Genomic DNA, 18,429 nt, shown 5'->3' with positions numbered 1-18,429 from the left:
CAGCCAGTGAGCTCTGTTTGAACCATGCTAAGTTAACTTTGTTGTCTAAATGTTGATGCTGGTTCACTGATTCACACTGAAGATTCAATAAGGTTCATTGTCATTACACAAGATATTTACAAAAATACACAGACGGAAAGCAGATATTATTTCTACAGCATCTACAGTGGAATAATAAATTTAAAAAAAAAACAATTAAACAATACAAAACCTAAATAAGGATAATTTTAGGGTGTCATGAATGTGGGCTCGAGGCACTTTCCCGTGTTCACTTTGCGCTTTCTCCTACAAAAACAACAAAAACAGGAGAGAGAAACATTGAGTGCAGCTTCAGGGTTGAAAGCACGCTGTGACGGCTGATGTAGTTCAGGTGGGTGTGTCCCTGAACGCAGCAGACTGCCCCTTGCCTCAGACTGCTTTTGGCACGACACCAGATTTACACAAATCGAGTTTCCAGCAGCTTCAGGAGGGTCAGTTGTGAGTTATTCAACAGAAATGTCTCACATCCTTCTTCTTCTTCTTCTGACTTTTGAGACTGTGGCATTAGAAGGTGAGTAGCTAAAAATAAAATTAAAAATTAAAAAAAAAAACTGCTGGCAGTCTGACAAATGCTGTGACTCACAATTTTTTAGAGCACTTTTTTTTAACAGCTGTTCAAATGTAAACATCAATAGCAGCGTGTTTGCAGCAGGACTGGACGTGCGAATAGCTTGGAGGAGATTGTTCCAGAGGACCTCTGGTCTTTAGCCGTAACCTATGATTCCACCAAGAACAACTGATCCCAGTGCTCTCGTGGGAGTATACAGGTGGAGGAAATCTCCGGAGCTGGAGACAGAAATTGTTATTTGCCAGGTCTTTAATCTTGTCTGGAGTTCCCCCACCGCTATCTTACTGGAACTGAAAGAAAAGAAAAGACTGGAAAAATTACATTAACAAAACTGCTGAACTACACAGAGCAGCAGAGTTGAGTATGTGGATTTAATCTCATTTAAAAACTTGCCACATCTTCTCTAAGTCACAAGGGCTGGCTTCATTCTTCTGTTTAACTAGCGTGTCTGTCGGTAGATGCTTATGATAAGATACTATAATTAGTCAAGTCGCATCTTGCTGATCTTGTCGTGTTTGTTTTTGGGAGTTTTTTGTCTCCCTCTCAGGGATTAAACCTTTCTCAGGACATACTTCTTGCGTTGTACTTGCACACAGTCAGTGTGCATAAACACGACACAGTAGTTTTAAGTTGTCAGATTGTCAACATATTTAGATTACTGATACATCAGCTACACAAGAAATATGCAGTTATCAGAATTTTTTCCTCCCCTTTGTTTTCCCCAGTATGTTGCGTGCACTATGTTATAGGTATGATGTCACTATGAATTTTTTATAACATATCAAAAGTTTACTGGTGTAATTGCAGACATTTCTTCATGAACCCAGAAAATGACCTCATGTGTTACAACTCTATCACATGTTATTGCATTTGGCGTCATAGCTCCCAGACATAGGTTTATAGTTTGTTCATACAAGTGTGACATCAGCGTATGTGCAAGTAATCTGTCAGGTCCACAATATTGTACTTTTGTTTTCTGCAGTGGTAGAAATGAAACCATTAAGTTGGAAGGAAGCAAAGAAAAGGAAACTCTTAATTTAGGCTCTACCAATCCTCATTTTCCTGTAAAGGAACTGAGTGTGCCACGTGAAATAAAAGAGACTTCACAACCTGTTCGCTAATCCGTGACCTTTCTCTTGCTTTGTACACACTCCTCATGTTTGTTATTTGATCCTGCACTCTCGCCCAGTTGGCATGGCATACCTACAATTTCAATGTGCATGTCCAATGAGAATAAAGGTCTATTCTATTCTATTTTATTCTTATTTACAAATCTGTGTCATTGTGGGTTCTTAGCTACACATGTGGTAACAGTCAACAGAGTTGAGCAATTCAGAACAGCATGAGGAAATTAATGTGTTATTTTAAGGAAATATTCTTTTAAAATAGCCACAAAGTCTGATCCATAACACTTGGTACCGTATGATGAAAGTCTGGTTTTCCTGGAGAAGAGCTTGTTACTCAAGGCATTTCAAGATTTCAAGAAAGCTTTTGATCCCTTGAGGTGATCTTAAATAACCCAGACAAACACAAACAAACATCGAGTGCTGTAATCTAAGTCGGTAGCTTTTGCAGCCTCTTTTCTGTAAATGAACACATGGGTAGGTTAATAACCACTGAGGAGGATGAGTTTGCTTTTATTCTTTTCTCTTCTTGTGCATTCACACGAGCAGGTGACGCATGCGCATTTGTGGAGGACGCTTTCCCCAACAAGCAACAGAAAAGTAGGCCCATAACAGCCTCTGGCCTACATCTATCAAGGACATTTGTCACTGTGTGTGAAAGTGCATCATCAAGAGGAAATTTTTAAAAAAAAAATCATATTTCTCTTTGGTCCCTGGCCTTGTTTTGGAAATATGTCGAGCTGCAGGAATCCATTACTTTGATTAATCCACTGATGTTTTCTTAAGACTTCCTCGATCCAAATAGTTTCTGTCAGATGTCTCTTGATATGCTCGTCTACTGAAAAAAAAGAACTGTACAGGAGGAGTTACACCAGCATTTCTACACAATATGTCGTAAAGAAATGGATCGCAACATCTTATCAATGTTTGTTCTTTTTGTCTTTGGTCACACAGAGATAAAAGTGAGGCCTAGACAAGATGTCACTCTTCACTGTCAGGATCCCAGGGGTGTAAATATCACCCTGTTAGAGTGGAGCATACCTGAGATTAAGTCAGACGGATACGTCTTCTTCTACCGAAACGGGCGCTCATATGAAAGCTACCAGCACGAGCGTTTTAAAGGCCGAGTGGAGCTGGCACACCCGTCTATGAAAAACGGAGACGTTTCTGTGATTCTCAAGAACGTCAACGATACAGGAACATATGAGTGTCGGATTATAACCAGTAATCTCAGCAGCGGTCAGAGAGTTCATAGTGAGTCCAGGCGGTCCATCGACCTCACAGTCATAGACTCTGGTGAGTTGAGAGGTTCACCTTACTTATTCTTCTTCTGACTTGTAGGGACATGCAGAGCCAAAGTGCAGCCCTCGCTGCACTGCTAAGCACAAAAGAGCTTTTTGTGTCTGTGAACTGTGACGCTGGCTTTTTGCACCCCCACAGATGTTCTCTGAGGGAGGCATTGTCTGTCCATGCGTGGTAAAAACAGAAGACCATGCTTGTTATTTTCCACCATTTGATTTCAAAAACAAAAGAAAAGGAAAAAGAGACACAAAAAGCCCCAACTTTTGCCACTGCAGAGGATTTATTTATCTTTTTTGGTCTACTTTCCACGAACTTGACGTGGTTTATGAAAGATCACTGCAGTCTGCAGTTAACATCATCTTTCTACTTGTGTTACCTGACATATGCTGATGCTTCCTGCAGTGGCGTGTGAGTGGTGATAAATCTGATCTGACGTAGTTGTTTATTGGCCCCGTTTTATTTTCATTCAGACATCTGTTATTGCTCATTTTCCTGTGTGTGATTATACCAGCCGAGTGCATTTTACTTCTTTGACTGTCTTAGAGTTTTGAAGGTGGTGGCGCAGTGAACCGAGAAAAAGGCAAAGAGCTGATAGTCAGAGGCTCTGAGGCTGACACAGATGTCGGACATGAGAACTGTTTAAACTGAGTTTGATGTTGTAGAGTGCCTATGGCAGAGTAAATTATAATGCAGAAAAATATGCATGATATGACTGGATCATAGTTGTTGTAGCATTAATATGTGCATCCTTTTAATGTAAAAGATGGAAATTTTATTCAGTTATGCTGCTCGGTGGTTTTATCTATATTAATCCAGCAATATATATCAGTAGACTTACAACTAAAAGTGTAAAATAATGAACTAAAGTTTCAGATTTCATGTGGTGCAGTGTCACCCTGCACTCTGCTCTTTGGGTGCACCCCTGCTTTTTTTCTTTCTGTGAGGAAAATGTATTTAGAAGTATATATTTATATTTAAGTTTATATTTCGTTCTGTTGCTTGCTGTTGAGGGTTTTTTTTGAAAGGTACTTTATCTAATACACATGCAAGTGTTTGAGAGAAAAAATAAAAGCGTTGGTTTCTGAAACATGAGCACAGTGATGTGCTCAGTGTTTATGATCCAAGCGCCTGCCGATACTTTTATTACTTTTCTGACAGTTACGTCACTGTTGGACGTTATGACCTCTGCTAACTGCCAGGCGTATTTCAGTGTAAAAGAAATGCTGTCAGCATGCCTCAGGCCTCTCACCTGTTTTGTTTTTGTTTTTCTCTTCAGGAGATCCGACTGTAGAACACAAGGACACGCATGATTTAATTATCATTATTGTTGCAGTTGTAAGTTGTCTTATTGTTGGCGTTTGTGTTGCAGTATTTTTCAACAGAAAATGGAAATCATCAACACGCGGCAACTCTTATGAACATCCACCTGAAATGTTAAACAGTTGATCTGAAATGTTTGAGACGATGTGTGAAGCATTGTTATTTAGCGAGCAGACAGCATAAACAGAGCGTCTGTTGACAGCACTCAACTCACAGCAACAAGGGTTCGATGCACCGCTCCTCTGATCTCGAGTCACATTCGGGAGTCATTTTCTCCCAACAACCATTAAAAGTAACATTACATCAATACTGTGGCTGCAACAAGCTTTTTATAGACTTTAAATCTGTTTATTTTTCTTCTTTTTTCTTTTAAGTTTAACTTTATTCTGTGCATTTTTCTGCAGAGCTTGATTTTACCGTGAGAACAGCAGGTGAGCGTAGTGGAGCTTTTAGCAGGTAGAGAGGTGGAGGAGACAGACGTAGAGTAGATCAGTTTATGTAAGCTCTGATTAGACGGGGCATTAAGATGGGGCCACAGTAGCACGGTTAGCAAGTTTTCTCAGTGAGTTAAGCACTTTATTAACTTTAAGTTTTTATTTTGCACTTTTAAACACTTGATTTATTTCTGTTTGTGGCAACTGCAGCCAATCAGCCACCTTCCTGCTTTCTGTCCATCGCCCCCATTAGAAATAATGACTCAATGTAATCTAATATGTGATTATAGTATACCCATGATATTTATTTAATAAAATATAAAAACCATTATCATAATGGTTTTATTGTGTTATTATATGAGTTGTGGAAAGTTCTGAGTTGGATCTGTAAATATCAGAAACCTTATCAGTGATTTAAATTCAGCTGATCTCAAGTTCAGATCTCCACCTCGGGCGTGGCTGTTTTTAGACTTCTGTCATGACGTCTTGTTCTTGTTCCTCTGTGCAAAATACACAGTTGATCTTTCAGCGTTTTTCATTTTCAGGACTTCACATGAGCATTAATCAGGTGAATAGGGAGGATTTTCAATCTGAAGACGTTTTAACACAATCTGAGTCAGTTGGTGCTTTCAGCCCTGACAGTTTGGCTCGTTTTCTGTTCTGATGCCTCAGGATCTCGTCCTTTCTCCTGATCTGCATCCTCGTCTGTTGTGCTGCCTGAAGGTGTTGAAACTCATCAGAAAACTGCTCAGTCGTGAAGTTCCGGTTAGTTTTAAATCTAATTTGTTTGTCGTTTGTACGTTTGAGGTGTGTGGTGAGGCTGCAGAGCGCTCTGTGGCAGAGGTCAGAGAGGGACTTCCTCTGAGATCTAAAAGCAGCAGCGGCTCTGAAAACAGTCCAGAGGTTTCTGATTTTTATCGATCCGTTCTCAGGCCTTTTCAGAATTTATGTCTTTGACTAGTGTACTCAATGTTAATGTTTCACTTGTTGTTTTTTGTTTTGTTACCCACCACTGATCACACCACCGTCAGTACAAATGTTGTGGATCCAATCTGACTCTGAGTGATGAGCCGAGTCCATTGTAAATATCCACTGTCATACAAAGGATATTTGAAGATCAAAAGGGACAGTGCAATGAGCAAAATAAAAGTGGAAGAAGATGGACGGATGTTCAAAACTAAAACCTGAATAAATGAAAGTGAGCAGGACACGAGGTCGTATCAGGAATTTGAAGGAAGATCGAGGTATGAAAGCCTGTGGAGGGAAATGGAGCCTCACTCTGTTTTTTGTTATGTTTTCTTATGTTATGTGGCTCAAATTAGGAGATGATACATATTTTCTATGTATTCGTATGTATGCATTTGAACATGTTCATTTCTCTGTACCATGTTTTTATATTTCTCCTTTGTTTGTTGTGACATACTTTTATGATATCTATTGTTGTTGATCTGATCACAGAAATAAAATGAGAGCCTCACGCATCACAAGTAACAGAGTGAAGGGTTTGTTTGTTTGGTCTTATTTCCTCTGGGGCCTTTTTTCTCTGATTGAAGTAAAAATGGGGAAATTATGTCATTAACTTGAGCCTGTTTACATCTGTGTATTTCCTCGTCCTTCATTTAAGTCTGAGTAACTCTGTAATTCTCTGTTTTGTCCTAAATACTTTCCTGTAAAAATCACTTTCTTAGTTAATGTAGAAGTCCAGCATTCAAATATGTTTAGATTTCTATTTGACAAACTAAAAAACGAGTTCAATCAGCACAGTCAAGAAGTATTTCCTCTAACAGTGACTGGTACTGTTTTTGGGCTGTCGCAGGGACGGCTGCAGCTCATTTCAGATCCTCTTGGGTTATTTCCTCTCATGATTAAAACTCTGTTTACAGAAACACAACACAGTGTAAATATTAACCCTCCAGACTTAAACTGTCACTCAGTAACTCTTGTTTTTTTTTTTTTAATTTCCAGAGCTAGCAAAGCTTTTTAAAACCTTATTTTGGGCAAAGTCAGCAATTATTTTGAAAACACTTGATGTCAGGTTTGTACATGTGGTTTTTATGTCTTGGGGATAATGTCCTGTATATAATAACTACCAAAACAGCTTTTCATGAAAGCTGCAGACGTGGTGCCACAGATGAGTCTATCCTCGATGACGGCTTAGTTTCACTTTGTCCCGTTCAAAAGATCGTGACTTCCAGCACCTTCAACACTCCCTCACATCCAGACTTTAAAGGATCCATTAAGGTCTGTTTTTATCTTTCTTTTTCCAACAGGAACTGGTTTCATGTATTTATTTATTTTCTCTGTCATCATAAAGTCATGCTGGTAGTGGTGAATCTTCAGCATCTGCTATTCGCGCGGTGCCCTTTGCTTCCATAATAAAAAAAATAAAAAAACAGCTGACTGTCAATCACCTTTTTTGAACAGTCAGAAGCCACGAGTGCAGCTCGTGAACTCGGTCATAACCGCAGGCAGAGCTCAGGGGACGTGTATTGCAGTGACTTGTAGATAAACATTTATGATAAGGTGGGGACTGGTGGAGTGTGACTTTTCACTTTGGGAAACTGAAATGAGGCAGAAGGAGACTCCTCTGTGCACAGCCTGTAAATAATCGACTCAGCACAGCACAAACACTACTGGTCAGAAATTTGATTTAATCAATTTCATGACATCATCATTCCAGAATTAAAGCAGGAATAATTTAGAGGGTGAAGCTGCACATTTTCTCCTCCTGCGCTGTTTCACTAATGTTCTTTGTGGATGTTTCCTGTTTGACAAAAACAGCCACATAAACAACTGCACGACCCCCCAGAATCAGATCATCAGATTGTTGCTGTACTTTCTTTGGTTTCAGCTGATGCTGTGAACAGGATGCGGCCAGAATAAATAATTAAACTAAACCTATGGACACTGTGTGTGTGTGTGTGTGTGTGTGTGTGTGTGTGTGTGTGTGTGTGTGTGTGTGTGTGTGTGTGTGCGTGCGTGCAGGAGAGCCCCTGAACATGAACATCTGTTTCTTCCCCCTGAGTTTTAAACTTGGAGCAAAACAGAAACAGGCCTTGTAGTGAGCAGTGATGGTGGTAAAGTGGCTGTGCTCATGAGGGGAAGAGAGATGTGCTGCCACCTGTTGGCTGTAGTTTGTCACTGAAGCTTTAATTAAACATTAGACTTTATTCTCATGAATTAATTAACTTTGAAACATATTCTTTAAAAAATGTTTTTCACATGTCAGAAATAAATATCAAAAACACTCTTGGGGCTTTATTATGTACACTGTTACACCTGTCCGATTACTTTTTTCAAGTAACGAGTAAAGTCAGGGATTACTATTGCAAAAACGGTAATTAGATTACCGTTACTTTCCCGTAAGCACGCTGCTTTACTGCGTTACTAAAACCATGATTTTTTTTTTTTTGCGAGAATGTCTCATGACAGTGACGTAAGCGAGTGCGACGTTCGTGGCAACAGCTGTGTGCAGATCAACAATGGATAATGTATCAAGTGCGGGAGAGAGTATGAGCGTGCAGCGTTTAAAGCGTGGAAGCACTGACCTTACTTTGAGTTTGATTCCATAAAAAGTGACAAAAACATTAGCGTCCGTTGTTCGTGGGAAGAAAACTTCTTTTTACAGCGAAAAAAAACCCTAAACTTCCAAGCAAGCACCGAGTGCACTAGGACCTAAATTCACAGACAAACTCGCAGATTCTTCAACTGACCGTAAACCTCCGCCTACCCTGCTCCTGCTTTACAGGTGAAAATAGAGCAACAGGACCGCTAGTCTTTGACTTTATTTATTTTCTGCCGTGTTTCACTTGCATCTATTTGAAAGACTGAGTGTAAACACAAAAAATATTTTATTTTATGTGCTGGAATGTGCAGAAAATAGGTTTCAATGTTAAACTAATTTATTCAAGTCAGAGAATGTTGCATATAATTAAATTTTTGCTTGATGCATAAAGTTAAAAGATTAAAACTGATGAAACAAGTTTTAAAAAGAGACTTTTTCATTTGATTACATTTTGTATGATGGATTATGCAGAAAAAGTAGAATTGGGCTGAAAGCTCTATCGCTTTATCACCTCTTCAGGTTGTAAATCGTGTTTTAAAAAGTAACTAAGTAATTAATTACTTTTGAAAATAAGAAATCAGTAAAGTAACGGGATTACTTTTTTGGGGAAGTAATCAGTAATTAGTTACTGATTACTTTTTTCAAGTAACTTGACCAACACTGCACATCAATAGCGCCAACACATAATTTTCATTTTAAGCAGCTGCACACGTGAGTCTTAGTTCCTGTGCAGTGTGTGCTGAGGTCGGAAACATCTGTGACGTCATTCAGTGTTAGAGAGTCTGGAGACGTCGCTGGTTCAATAAGTTCAGACCAGCAGAGGTGAGAGTCACAACTGAAGTGCTCAGGAGCAAGTTTCTATAAAAATGGACCAGCAGCTCAGTGCTGTGATCAAACCGAGCTCTGATGCTGCCCTCTACTGGCAATGAGGTGAACTCCACCTCTCAGCAGAAACACACTTTTCCTGATGGGAACGCAGAACCAGTTCTAGATTAGTCACCAGCACTGGATCCATGGAGAAAGAGGATTAGTCCCAAATCTACAGGATGTTAACTCAGAAGAATTTCGCTTTAAATTATAACTGGATATGAAGTGTATATAAAGGCCTTTGTAGAGCCACGTGAACCATTTGTCCCTTTATATTCTCCTCCTAGTGTCAAAGATCTGTCACTTTAAACACCAAAGTGTTTCTCGCCATGTTGACCTCATACTGATTTACTTTGACTGTAATCCTCTGAATACTCCACCTTTCACCACATCCAGTGGCAGGAGGTGGAGGTCATTTAGAGATGGTGTAACAGCTGACCTGAGAGCCAATTAGAGCACAACATGAACATGATGTGAATCTCTCGTTCCAACACATTTGTTTGAGATGTGGAGACTGTGGAGGCGACCTGAGTACAGTGAACTCATCGTCATGGTCAAGAAACCAGCTGGAGATGCATGAAGGACGTTTTTGTCACATTAGTGGAAAGAAAACATCAAAATCAGTGTGATGTGTGAAACATGTGAATGAGGTTTTCTGTGTTTCCATGTCTGCACATCAGAGCATGATTTATATCACATCAGTTAAATCCTTTGTTCTTTCTCTCTGTAGTCATAAACAACCAGCTTAACAAATTAAAACATAAATGTGTTTTACAACATTTATAACAGCTGTTGTGTTTATAAACTTTGACAGTTTATGGGATTTATTCTTAATATTTTTTGTAAAATTGTCTGAAATCTGCAAGAAAAAAAAAAACATGGATTACTTTGATTCCAGCTTCAGATTTATTTACAACAACAATCATATCAACAGGAACTTTATTTACAGTAGAAACATTTGAAGCACAAACTCTTTGTTTGGGAAAAGTTCCTTTACAGATAAATACAAAGCTCAGCATGATTGTTGGTCAGACGTTGAGGAGTTAAAGACAAAACTTCTAATTTGGATCATTTTTATACAACTTTAAAAAAATAATCATTAATTATTGGAAATGTAAAAATAAAATGTGAAAATGTTTGCTGGACTGTTTGTCTGTGTACGGTTTTTACTAAGCTAACTACCTTTAAATTAGTAAACTCCCACCGTAAGGGTGTGTTTTAACTGATGAAACTGTGTCGTACTCAGGCATCTGATTGCTGCCTTTTATAAGTTTTATTGCACAAGCATAAACTAACACCAGTACAGTAACCGTGCCTTTACAGAAGCCAGGTAATCAACTGAAAGACACAAAATAAAACAACCATACAACATTAACAAAGCAACACTATTAATGACAGTACAGTTTAGTAATAGTCATATTTATAGCTTTAACATGTTACTCAGTTAAAACAGAAACTCACCAGCTCGGCTTCATCAGTCATAATAGCAATATCAATGAAAAGAAGATCCGGCAGGTAGGATCTATGAGCGGCTGTTAACACGTACCATCCCAGACTTGGATAAATCACTCCGTCTTAAATAAATTTGTCATTTAAAGAAAATATGAGTCTGGCTGATAATAAATCACAACAAACAAATTGGCATGTTAGTAATATGGAAAAATCCACACAGTCTGTTTTTTGCACCAAAGAAAACAATTTGAAGAAATCTGTGAAAATTGTCTTTTGGCACTTGCTGGTGTTACATTTCAGCTCGTTTGTCTTACATGATTGGAAAAAAATAACACAAGAACACTCTCTCAAAAACCGAGGGACAGCCTACACAGTCTGCTCAAATCAAAGAGTCCCCCACGAGCGAAGAATCCTCAGCCTTTTGTATTCCTAGGTAAACGCAGGCAGCCGCGTCATTGGTCCGCTGCATTCGAGGATCCCGCAGCAGCCAATGGCTCCGATCTGCATGCAGTTGGGCGGGCATAGGTCCCTGGCCAGCCAATCACCTGTGAGTCCTGGCACACTTGAATTTCCATACAGGAAGGCGGGCTGTAGATCAGGTGGCCGCTAACCAGAAGGTCGGTGGTTCGATCCCAGGCTGCTCCAGTCTGCATGCCAAATATCCTTGGGCAAGATACTAACCCCATGTTGCTCTCCGATGCATCCATTGGAGTGTGAATGTGTATGAATGTTAGATTGAGCACTTAAGAGACTGGAAGAAGTGCTCGTGTGAATGAATTTGTTGTATAAAGCGCTTTGAGTGCTCAGAGTAGAAAAGCGAGGACATGAAAATTAATTTCAGGATATCCTCAACTGTTCTCTGGGAGACTCTGATCAGCTGGAAAAACCGAAACATTTCAAACATGCTGAATTTTAACTGGAGGCTGGTATGAACCCTGTTTGTTTGGTTTAACTTTTCTGTAAATCAGAAAACCACCAACAACAACAACAACAGCAGCAACAATAGCCCCAACAGCAACTTTCATTCCAACAGATCCATCCTCCTTCCCTCCAGCCTCTGTGCCTCCTCCTGTCTGAGCTGCAGGTGAGAAACAGGTGTGAGGTGTCAGCTGTCAGGTAGGTGATGAGTGAAGAACAGAACAGAATCCATTTCCTCTTCAAACTGCTGTCAGACATTATCTACTGCACTCTGATCACATCACTCAGACCAGCTGCTTTCTACAAAGTCTCATCAACAACATCTTTAGAAACAAACATCAACAAGCAGGAAGCAGCTTCACCTCTGATCACACACACACTCAACTCTACTCACTCACCTGGAGGATCAACAACACTCAGGGTGATGCTGCAGAGGATCTTCAAACCATCTGTACGTTTCTGGATGACACCACACTCGTATGTTCCAGCGTCATTAACCGTCACGTTCTTCAGAATCAAAGACACGTCTCCATCCTTCATCTGTCTGTCCTGCAGAGCCACCCGGTTCTTAAAAGACGGATGCTGCTTGGTGGTATTAAATTTTTTGTCATAAAAAAGGACAGAGCTATCTTTCAAGTCTGGTCTGCTCCAGTCTAAAACTGTGATGTTGTTGTTTGGAGCTCGACATGTCAGAGTGATGTCCTGTCCAGACTCAGCTGTGATGTTTTTCTGGGCTGAAAGAGGAAACAACACAGAGCAGAGAGGTCACGAAGGTTAAAATGCAACTTTTCATTTCTAGAACAGTGATTATTGTGATGGGCTCCATCCAAAAACACTCAAAGAGAAACATGAAACATATGAGTCCAGCAGAATTTCAGGACCGTGTCAGCGTAACCTTAAACAATTGTTGTTTTTTTCACAGCGTTATTATTTTAGTTCGATGTTTTGCGCTGGTTTTCATTTTAATTTGCTTTCAAATGGATAACACACGTTAACAATTTTCATACTCGTTTTCAGTCATGATTTAAATGTCATTAAAATAATGGTTATTTTGCTGGTTATTGGTATCAATGCGCTTTTGCCGATACAAAAACACATATTTATTTCCCAGGTCAGGTCTTTTACACTTTACAGCTGTGATTGTGTTGTTGTTTGGAGCTCGACACGTCACATTGATGTTCTGTCCAGACACAGCTGGAAACAGCACAGATCAGAGAGGTTAAAGGTTAAAATGCAACTAGTCTCTTGTACAGCAGCCAAGCAGAGTGAAGATCAGTGACTCTCTGTCACTCCTATCAAAGACTCTCAGGGCAACATTAATACAAGAAAGATTTTTTGAGAACAACATCGAAATTTCCACATTAAAGTCCAAATTATATTTCAAGGTCCAAGGCTATCCATGACTCCACGCTGATGTTTTTTCCTCAAACTTGTTAATGGATAATACAAAGCAAAGCAGCACGTTCGGTACATGTTAGAGTCTCTGCGTGTTGTGGTAAACACGGACACACAGCGTGGGGAGGTCGTGTTTCAGCCCTGGCTGGTGAAGAGAGTAAAGACGGCGGGGCCACAGCCTGGTTTGTGTGCTGTGGAGTCGGCCCTGTAGGGCGGACTGTACACAGTGCTGCGCGTTTGTGTAACGCTGGATTGTGCTGCAGAAGAGGCTGCAAGAGGTTAACTTTACTTTATGTTCAACGTGATAGTACGTGTTTAAAAAAACTAATAACAAACATCGACAGGAAAAACATACTAAGAAGCTGCGACACCTCAATGTACAAAAATAGGAAAATACTTCCTAAACAATTCCCAAATCTGCCACAAGATGGCGATCCAGGACAAGGAATAAAAGCATTGCTGCTCAGCCATGCCTCCACCGTGACTATGGTTCATTAACCACATCACACAGTAATGTTCAAAGTACTAATCAAATTTTATCCCTGACCTTGGCTGTAATCCAGGGTTTCTGGATGGGGAGATAAACTTCACTACAGTGATGTTCTCAGCAGGTACTTGACGCCGTTAACGAGGTTCTGATTCTGATCAGTGTTCCAGTTGTGAGTGTGTTTTAGTACTTTTACTTGTTTTAGTACAAGTTTTAGTACTTCTTTAGTGGCTTGGTTGTTCTCCTGAGATAACGCGGTAAAGTGAGCTGTGATTTGTGCGCCGGGGTGAAGCCAGCCGACCTGTTACTCGCCGCGACCATTAAGCCTCGCGGTAGCGCTTCTCCTCCTTCGCTGATCGCTACGGAAGCACGACATCGTGTCGAAAAGTCAGTTTCGAGCTTTTTATTCTTAATTTTCTCCCGTACCAGAGCACTGCACATGCTAATAGCATTATATTAATCCCAACTTCGGGTTTGCCTGATTAAAATCCCCTGTCATGTGAAAGTAATCCGGGACAGTCCGCTTTTTCTCCGCCACTCGTTTGCACCGACAGGCTAACTTTAGCGTGACGTGCCGCCTTGCTGTCGCTAGCTCGGTGGGTAGCTGTGTTTTGATTGAAGTGAACGTTTTCTGTTTTCTGAGGTTTCAGCCGAAAAACGATGTCCATCATGTCTCGTTGGCTCTAACAGTGATCACTTAAACTACACACAAATGCCAACACTAAGCAAAACACACAGAAAACTCACACCACACAGAGCCGCTTCTACTTCGCAACTAGCGAGCTAACTTGCGCTCGAAGCCCGGTAACCGGCGAGCTTCGCTAATCACGTTTACGTCCCGGTTGCGTGTGTTTAATATGCCAATAACGGCAAATCAATTCATCAGCAATCTAAGAGTTACATACTCACCTGTTGATGCAAACGCGAAATAACAGACGAGAAGAATCCCGAAGAGCGACGTAAGAACTCCGGTACCCATCTTGTCCGGTGTCCCCGCTGTGACGACGTTCGCTCGGGACGGCGCCAAATACGGTTGTGCCCCGAACTGGTTTCCGGTATTTGCATAAAAATGATTGGCCAACACTGCTGTAAATGACATGTTGGTGTATAATATGTGAAATGTGTCAAATAACACAGTCTTTAAGATACTTTACTAAACAGCTTATTTCTATATTTTATATAACCCGTCATAAGTCATGTTCACTAAAGTCTACTTACCAATATAAGTAAAGACATTACACATAAAAATAAAATAAAAAAATAAATAGAAACATTGGAAATGTGGGGATGGGTTAATTGAAAAATCTAAACTGCCCATAGGTGTGAATGGTTGTCTGTCCCTGTGTGTTAGCCCTGCGACAGACTGGCGACCTGTCCAGGGTGTACCCCGCCTCTCGCCCTATGACAGCTGGGATAGGCTCCAGCTGGATGGATGGAAATGACTTCTTGGCAGATGATCAGTTTTTAAAAAAAACTCAGATCGGCTCTGTGTGTTTATCAGTGTATGTTGTATGTTTGTTATATTTATTAATAACTGTTCATTTGGGGTTTTTAGTTTTTGCACCGACACTCAATAATAAAATCAAAACTGTAAAAATTAGAGTCCAGATGAGAGTTACAGCTGACATAAGTGACATTATAACTTTCATTTATTATTATAGTTTACATGTTGTGTATATTTAAAGTACCTAAATCTATTTTTAAGAGGGCCACATGGTGACACCCAGGCTTTGCATCCACCACCTGGTCTCTGTGGGGGGTTTGCATGTTCTCCTTGTGTTTGTGTGGGTTCTCTTCAGGTTCCTCCCACAGTCCACAGAGATGCAGTCAGTGGGGTTAAGTTCACTGGTGATTCTGAATCGCCCAGAGGTCTGAATGTGAGTGTGAATGGTCATCAGTACCTGGTACCAGGTATTTCTTTAGTACCTGCTCGGCCGGGTTTCCAAGAGATCTGAGCAGGTAGTAAACTGATGTCACCGATTGGCTGGTCGGTGTGGTCATTTTTTGTGGTGAAAAGCAAGAAAAATGACCACAAACCAACTATGGATTGATTCCAGCTCACATTATGTTTCAGTTCTGTTTTACTCATGAAGCAACAGGAAACAACATTCATGTCAAGAAACTTTACTTACAGTGCAGGAGACAAACACCATCAACAGACGGTACAGGTCAGAAAGGGTCTTATAAAGTGACTCAGAACAAACAACTACATGAAGTAAAATGTATTTAATTTAAAGTTCAGAGAAAAATGAATCACTGATCATGAGTGTGATGTTTGCCTGTAAGCGTTCACAGTCTGTCTGATGCTGGTTGGCTGGAACAAACAGATCATCCCGGGGAAAAAAAGGGACATAATCTGACTTCAGATCAGCTCTGATCCATTTTACAACTATGATGTTGTTTGAAGCTCGACATGTCAGAGTGACGTTCTGTCCAGACTCAGCTGTGATGTTTTTCTGGTCTGAAAGAGGAAACAACACAGAGCAGAGAGGTTAAAGGTCAAAGTTAAAACCATTCACTTGTACAGCAGCCAATCATGGTTTGGAGCTGCATATCAGCCTGTTGTGTTGGAGATATTCTTAGAACATGACATGAATTTAAAATTCAGCCAAACAAATCCAAACTTTAAGGGTTAGCAATAACAAAAAACAAAACAAAGCAAAAACACCAACAGAGCCAAAACCAACAGCTGTAAACCTGTGTGGTGATTACACAGGATCATTACAGTGAGAGTTTCCGTTTTCGTGCTTTCACAATAAAAGTGTTTAATAGTACATAAAATGATTTATACATATAAGTCAAGCACTTTGAGATTTTAGTGTTATAAGAAACTTGTGCTTTCCATTTTATTAGCACCACTTTGTGTTAATAACGACAGCTTCTTTGCATGGATTGTATAGACATTACATACACACTACTGACACTGACAACACCCAGCAAAACTCTTTTATGCACATTTCTAGTTATTGGTATTTATTAATATTTGACATCTACTTGTTTTTGCAGCTCTGCTGTTTTTATGGTCTACCAAATACATTAAATTATTTAGATTAAGTTAGTTGTAGTTGTTGTTGTTGTGTAACCGAGGACAAAGGATGAGTAAATGGGGCAAAGATATAAATTGATTATTTATTACATAAATTAGACATAATAATTCCCAGTTATTTCCAGACAGGACTTATGACACATCCTGCTGATATCCCAGCTGCACATGAGACTTACCACACCAACGGTGCGAAAATAACACTGCAACCCGTCACACCCCGCTTAGCGACACTACAATCGTGGCACACACTGCAAACAATTCGGGTCTCAGTGCAGCTGGGAATCAGTGCTATGCATGGCCTGCGATCTGAGAGATAAAGGGAAGTGGCACAAACAATTAAACAAAAAACAAAAGAGAGGTTAGTCCGCCCTTACACAACTTACTCTCAATCAATAACCGCCTTTACGGCTGGACGGACTAACCAAAACAAAATTACAAATCAATCAAAAGAACAAAAAAAGGACAGCAGAGACAGCACAGCTGAAAAACACAAACAACATTATCGATTAAAATATTACCCAATAAAATATCAATTTTATGAAACCATTCAAAATCATGAAGCTAAAGCAAACAATATAACTACAATAGTGTTCAGTTTCCCTGCGCGCCGTCGATCTAGGGCTTGATCAATTCTTCTATTAAAATTTGTGGTCACACTAAAAAAAGTCCAACAACACATTAAAATAGGCACATACAATAGCAAATGATGTAAACAAAAATGGCAAACGTCACTTACCGACTAGTGATGGGTCCTGCAACACTGACGCACCGACGCATGTATCAAGCTCACAGAGCGAAGCCTGTATCGATGCGTGCGTCGCTTTAAGACAAAGTCACGTGATCGATCCAGCTGCTGTATCGCTCATTGCCAACGCGCCAAACTGTCTTTAAAAGGTACCGCATCTGCATCTGCCAACGGAATGAGTCGCCACCAAAAAAACCACAAAATTACTCTCACAAAAGTAAAAAAAACAAACAAACAAAAAAACAATACACATCTCTCCATAACAAAACGGAGCCCGAAAGAAAAAGAAAAGTTTCTGCTGTGTGGGATCATTTTGATCTTTTAACTGCAAATAAGGTATCTGTTTGTCTGTCTTTGTTTCAGTGCGATCTACCAGAATAGGAAAAACAGCAATGTGACTTGAAGTGTAAATTATTTATATTCATTTGATGCAGGTTAAATGTCGCATCTGTTCTGCGGAGCTTCTTACACAAACAAAATCACCTCCTCAGTGTTTAGGCATCACAGAGCCAAACATGAAACTAAGACAAACACGCTGAGAATGAACACAGGTCGGCCTATATAGACACTGAACAGCTTTATCATCTTTTTTTTATTAATATGTGTTTGATTGATGAAATCAAGCATCTAGGAAGATTGTTCTGGACCAGGCATTCCTGAATTTTATTATAAAGGACTGCCAACCCCTTAGTATTGTGGAGAGTGTCAGAGAGAAACATTCCAAGATCAGAGGATCCTTTAACGTACTGAGGGAACAGGAAGACATCTTACCTGAACTTTTTCCACCTGGGTTTACAGTTTTTGTGTACCCCAGCTTCACCTGTGCCCTGCGAGCATGTGTTTTCCAAAGCTGTGGAAATGGTGTCAAAAAACCGCAATAGACTGAATGCTAAAACATTGGATAAACTTATTTTTCTGAATAGAAGTCTTTCACTTAATGTCATTCACAATATATTTTAAAGATGTCTACAATATTTGAAATGTAAAAGATATAAAATGATTATATGGAAAGTACAATAACTTACAGTGTACAAGAATGACTAGGTCATTGAATCAGTGTCTGTTGTGAGTCTCAAGTAAGTTGCCTGCAATGATATTTAACGTCCAGCAGGTGTCAGTATGGAGCAAAACAGCAGCACTGTGTCGACACAGTATCGATACAGTTTG

At 39.9% G+C, this 18,429-nt stretch overlaps 1 protein-coding gene across 1 annotated transcript; it reads left to right on the top strand.

Annotated features, from left to right (window-relative positions):
• The first annotated feature begins 422 nt into the window (after positions 1-422).
• LOC146673455 (myelin-oligodendrocyte glycoprotein-like) lies at positions 423-6,268 on the top strand. The gene is made up of 3 exons (XM_085402005.1): positions 423-550; positions 2,686-3,027; positions 4,310-6,268. Exons 1-3 carry the CDS (start codon positions 496-498, stop codon positions 4,477-4,479), a joined length of 567 nt encoding a protein of 188 aa, XP_085258131.1. The 5' UTR covers positions 423-495; the 3' UTR covers positions 4,480-6,268.
• Positions 6,269-18,429: the final 12,161 nt, after the last annotated feature.

This window comes from Rhamphochromis longiceps, linkage group LG3 (genome assembly GCF_057381845.1).
Source record: "Rhamphochromis longiceps isolate RC_006_pf linkage group LG3, R_longiceps_female_GT1.1, whole genome shotgun sequence".
NCBI lineage: Eukaryota > Metazoa > Chordata > Actinopteri > Cichliformes > Cichlidae > Rhamphochromis > Rhamphochromis longiceps.
This window is presented reverse-complemented; position numbering and strand designations above follow the sequence as displayed.

Excerpts from the sequence above, each read along its gene's own strand:
- LOC146673455 (XM_085402005.1), top strand. The coding sequence starts at position 496 with ATGTCTCACATCCTTCTTCTTCTTCTTCTGACTTTTGAGACTGTGGCA. Across the intron at positions 551-2,685 it reads TGAGACTGTGGCATTAGAAG|AGATAAAAGTGAGGCCTAGA; the intron begins GTGAGTAGCTAA and ends TTGGTCACACAG. Across the intron at positions 3,028-4,309 it reads CCTCACAGTCATAGACTCTG|GAGATCCGACTGTAGAACAC; the intron begins GTGAGTTGAGAG and ends TTTTCTCTTCAG.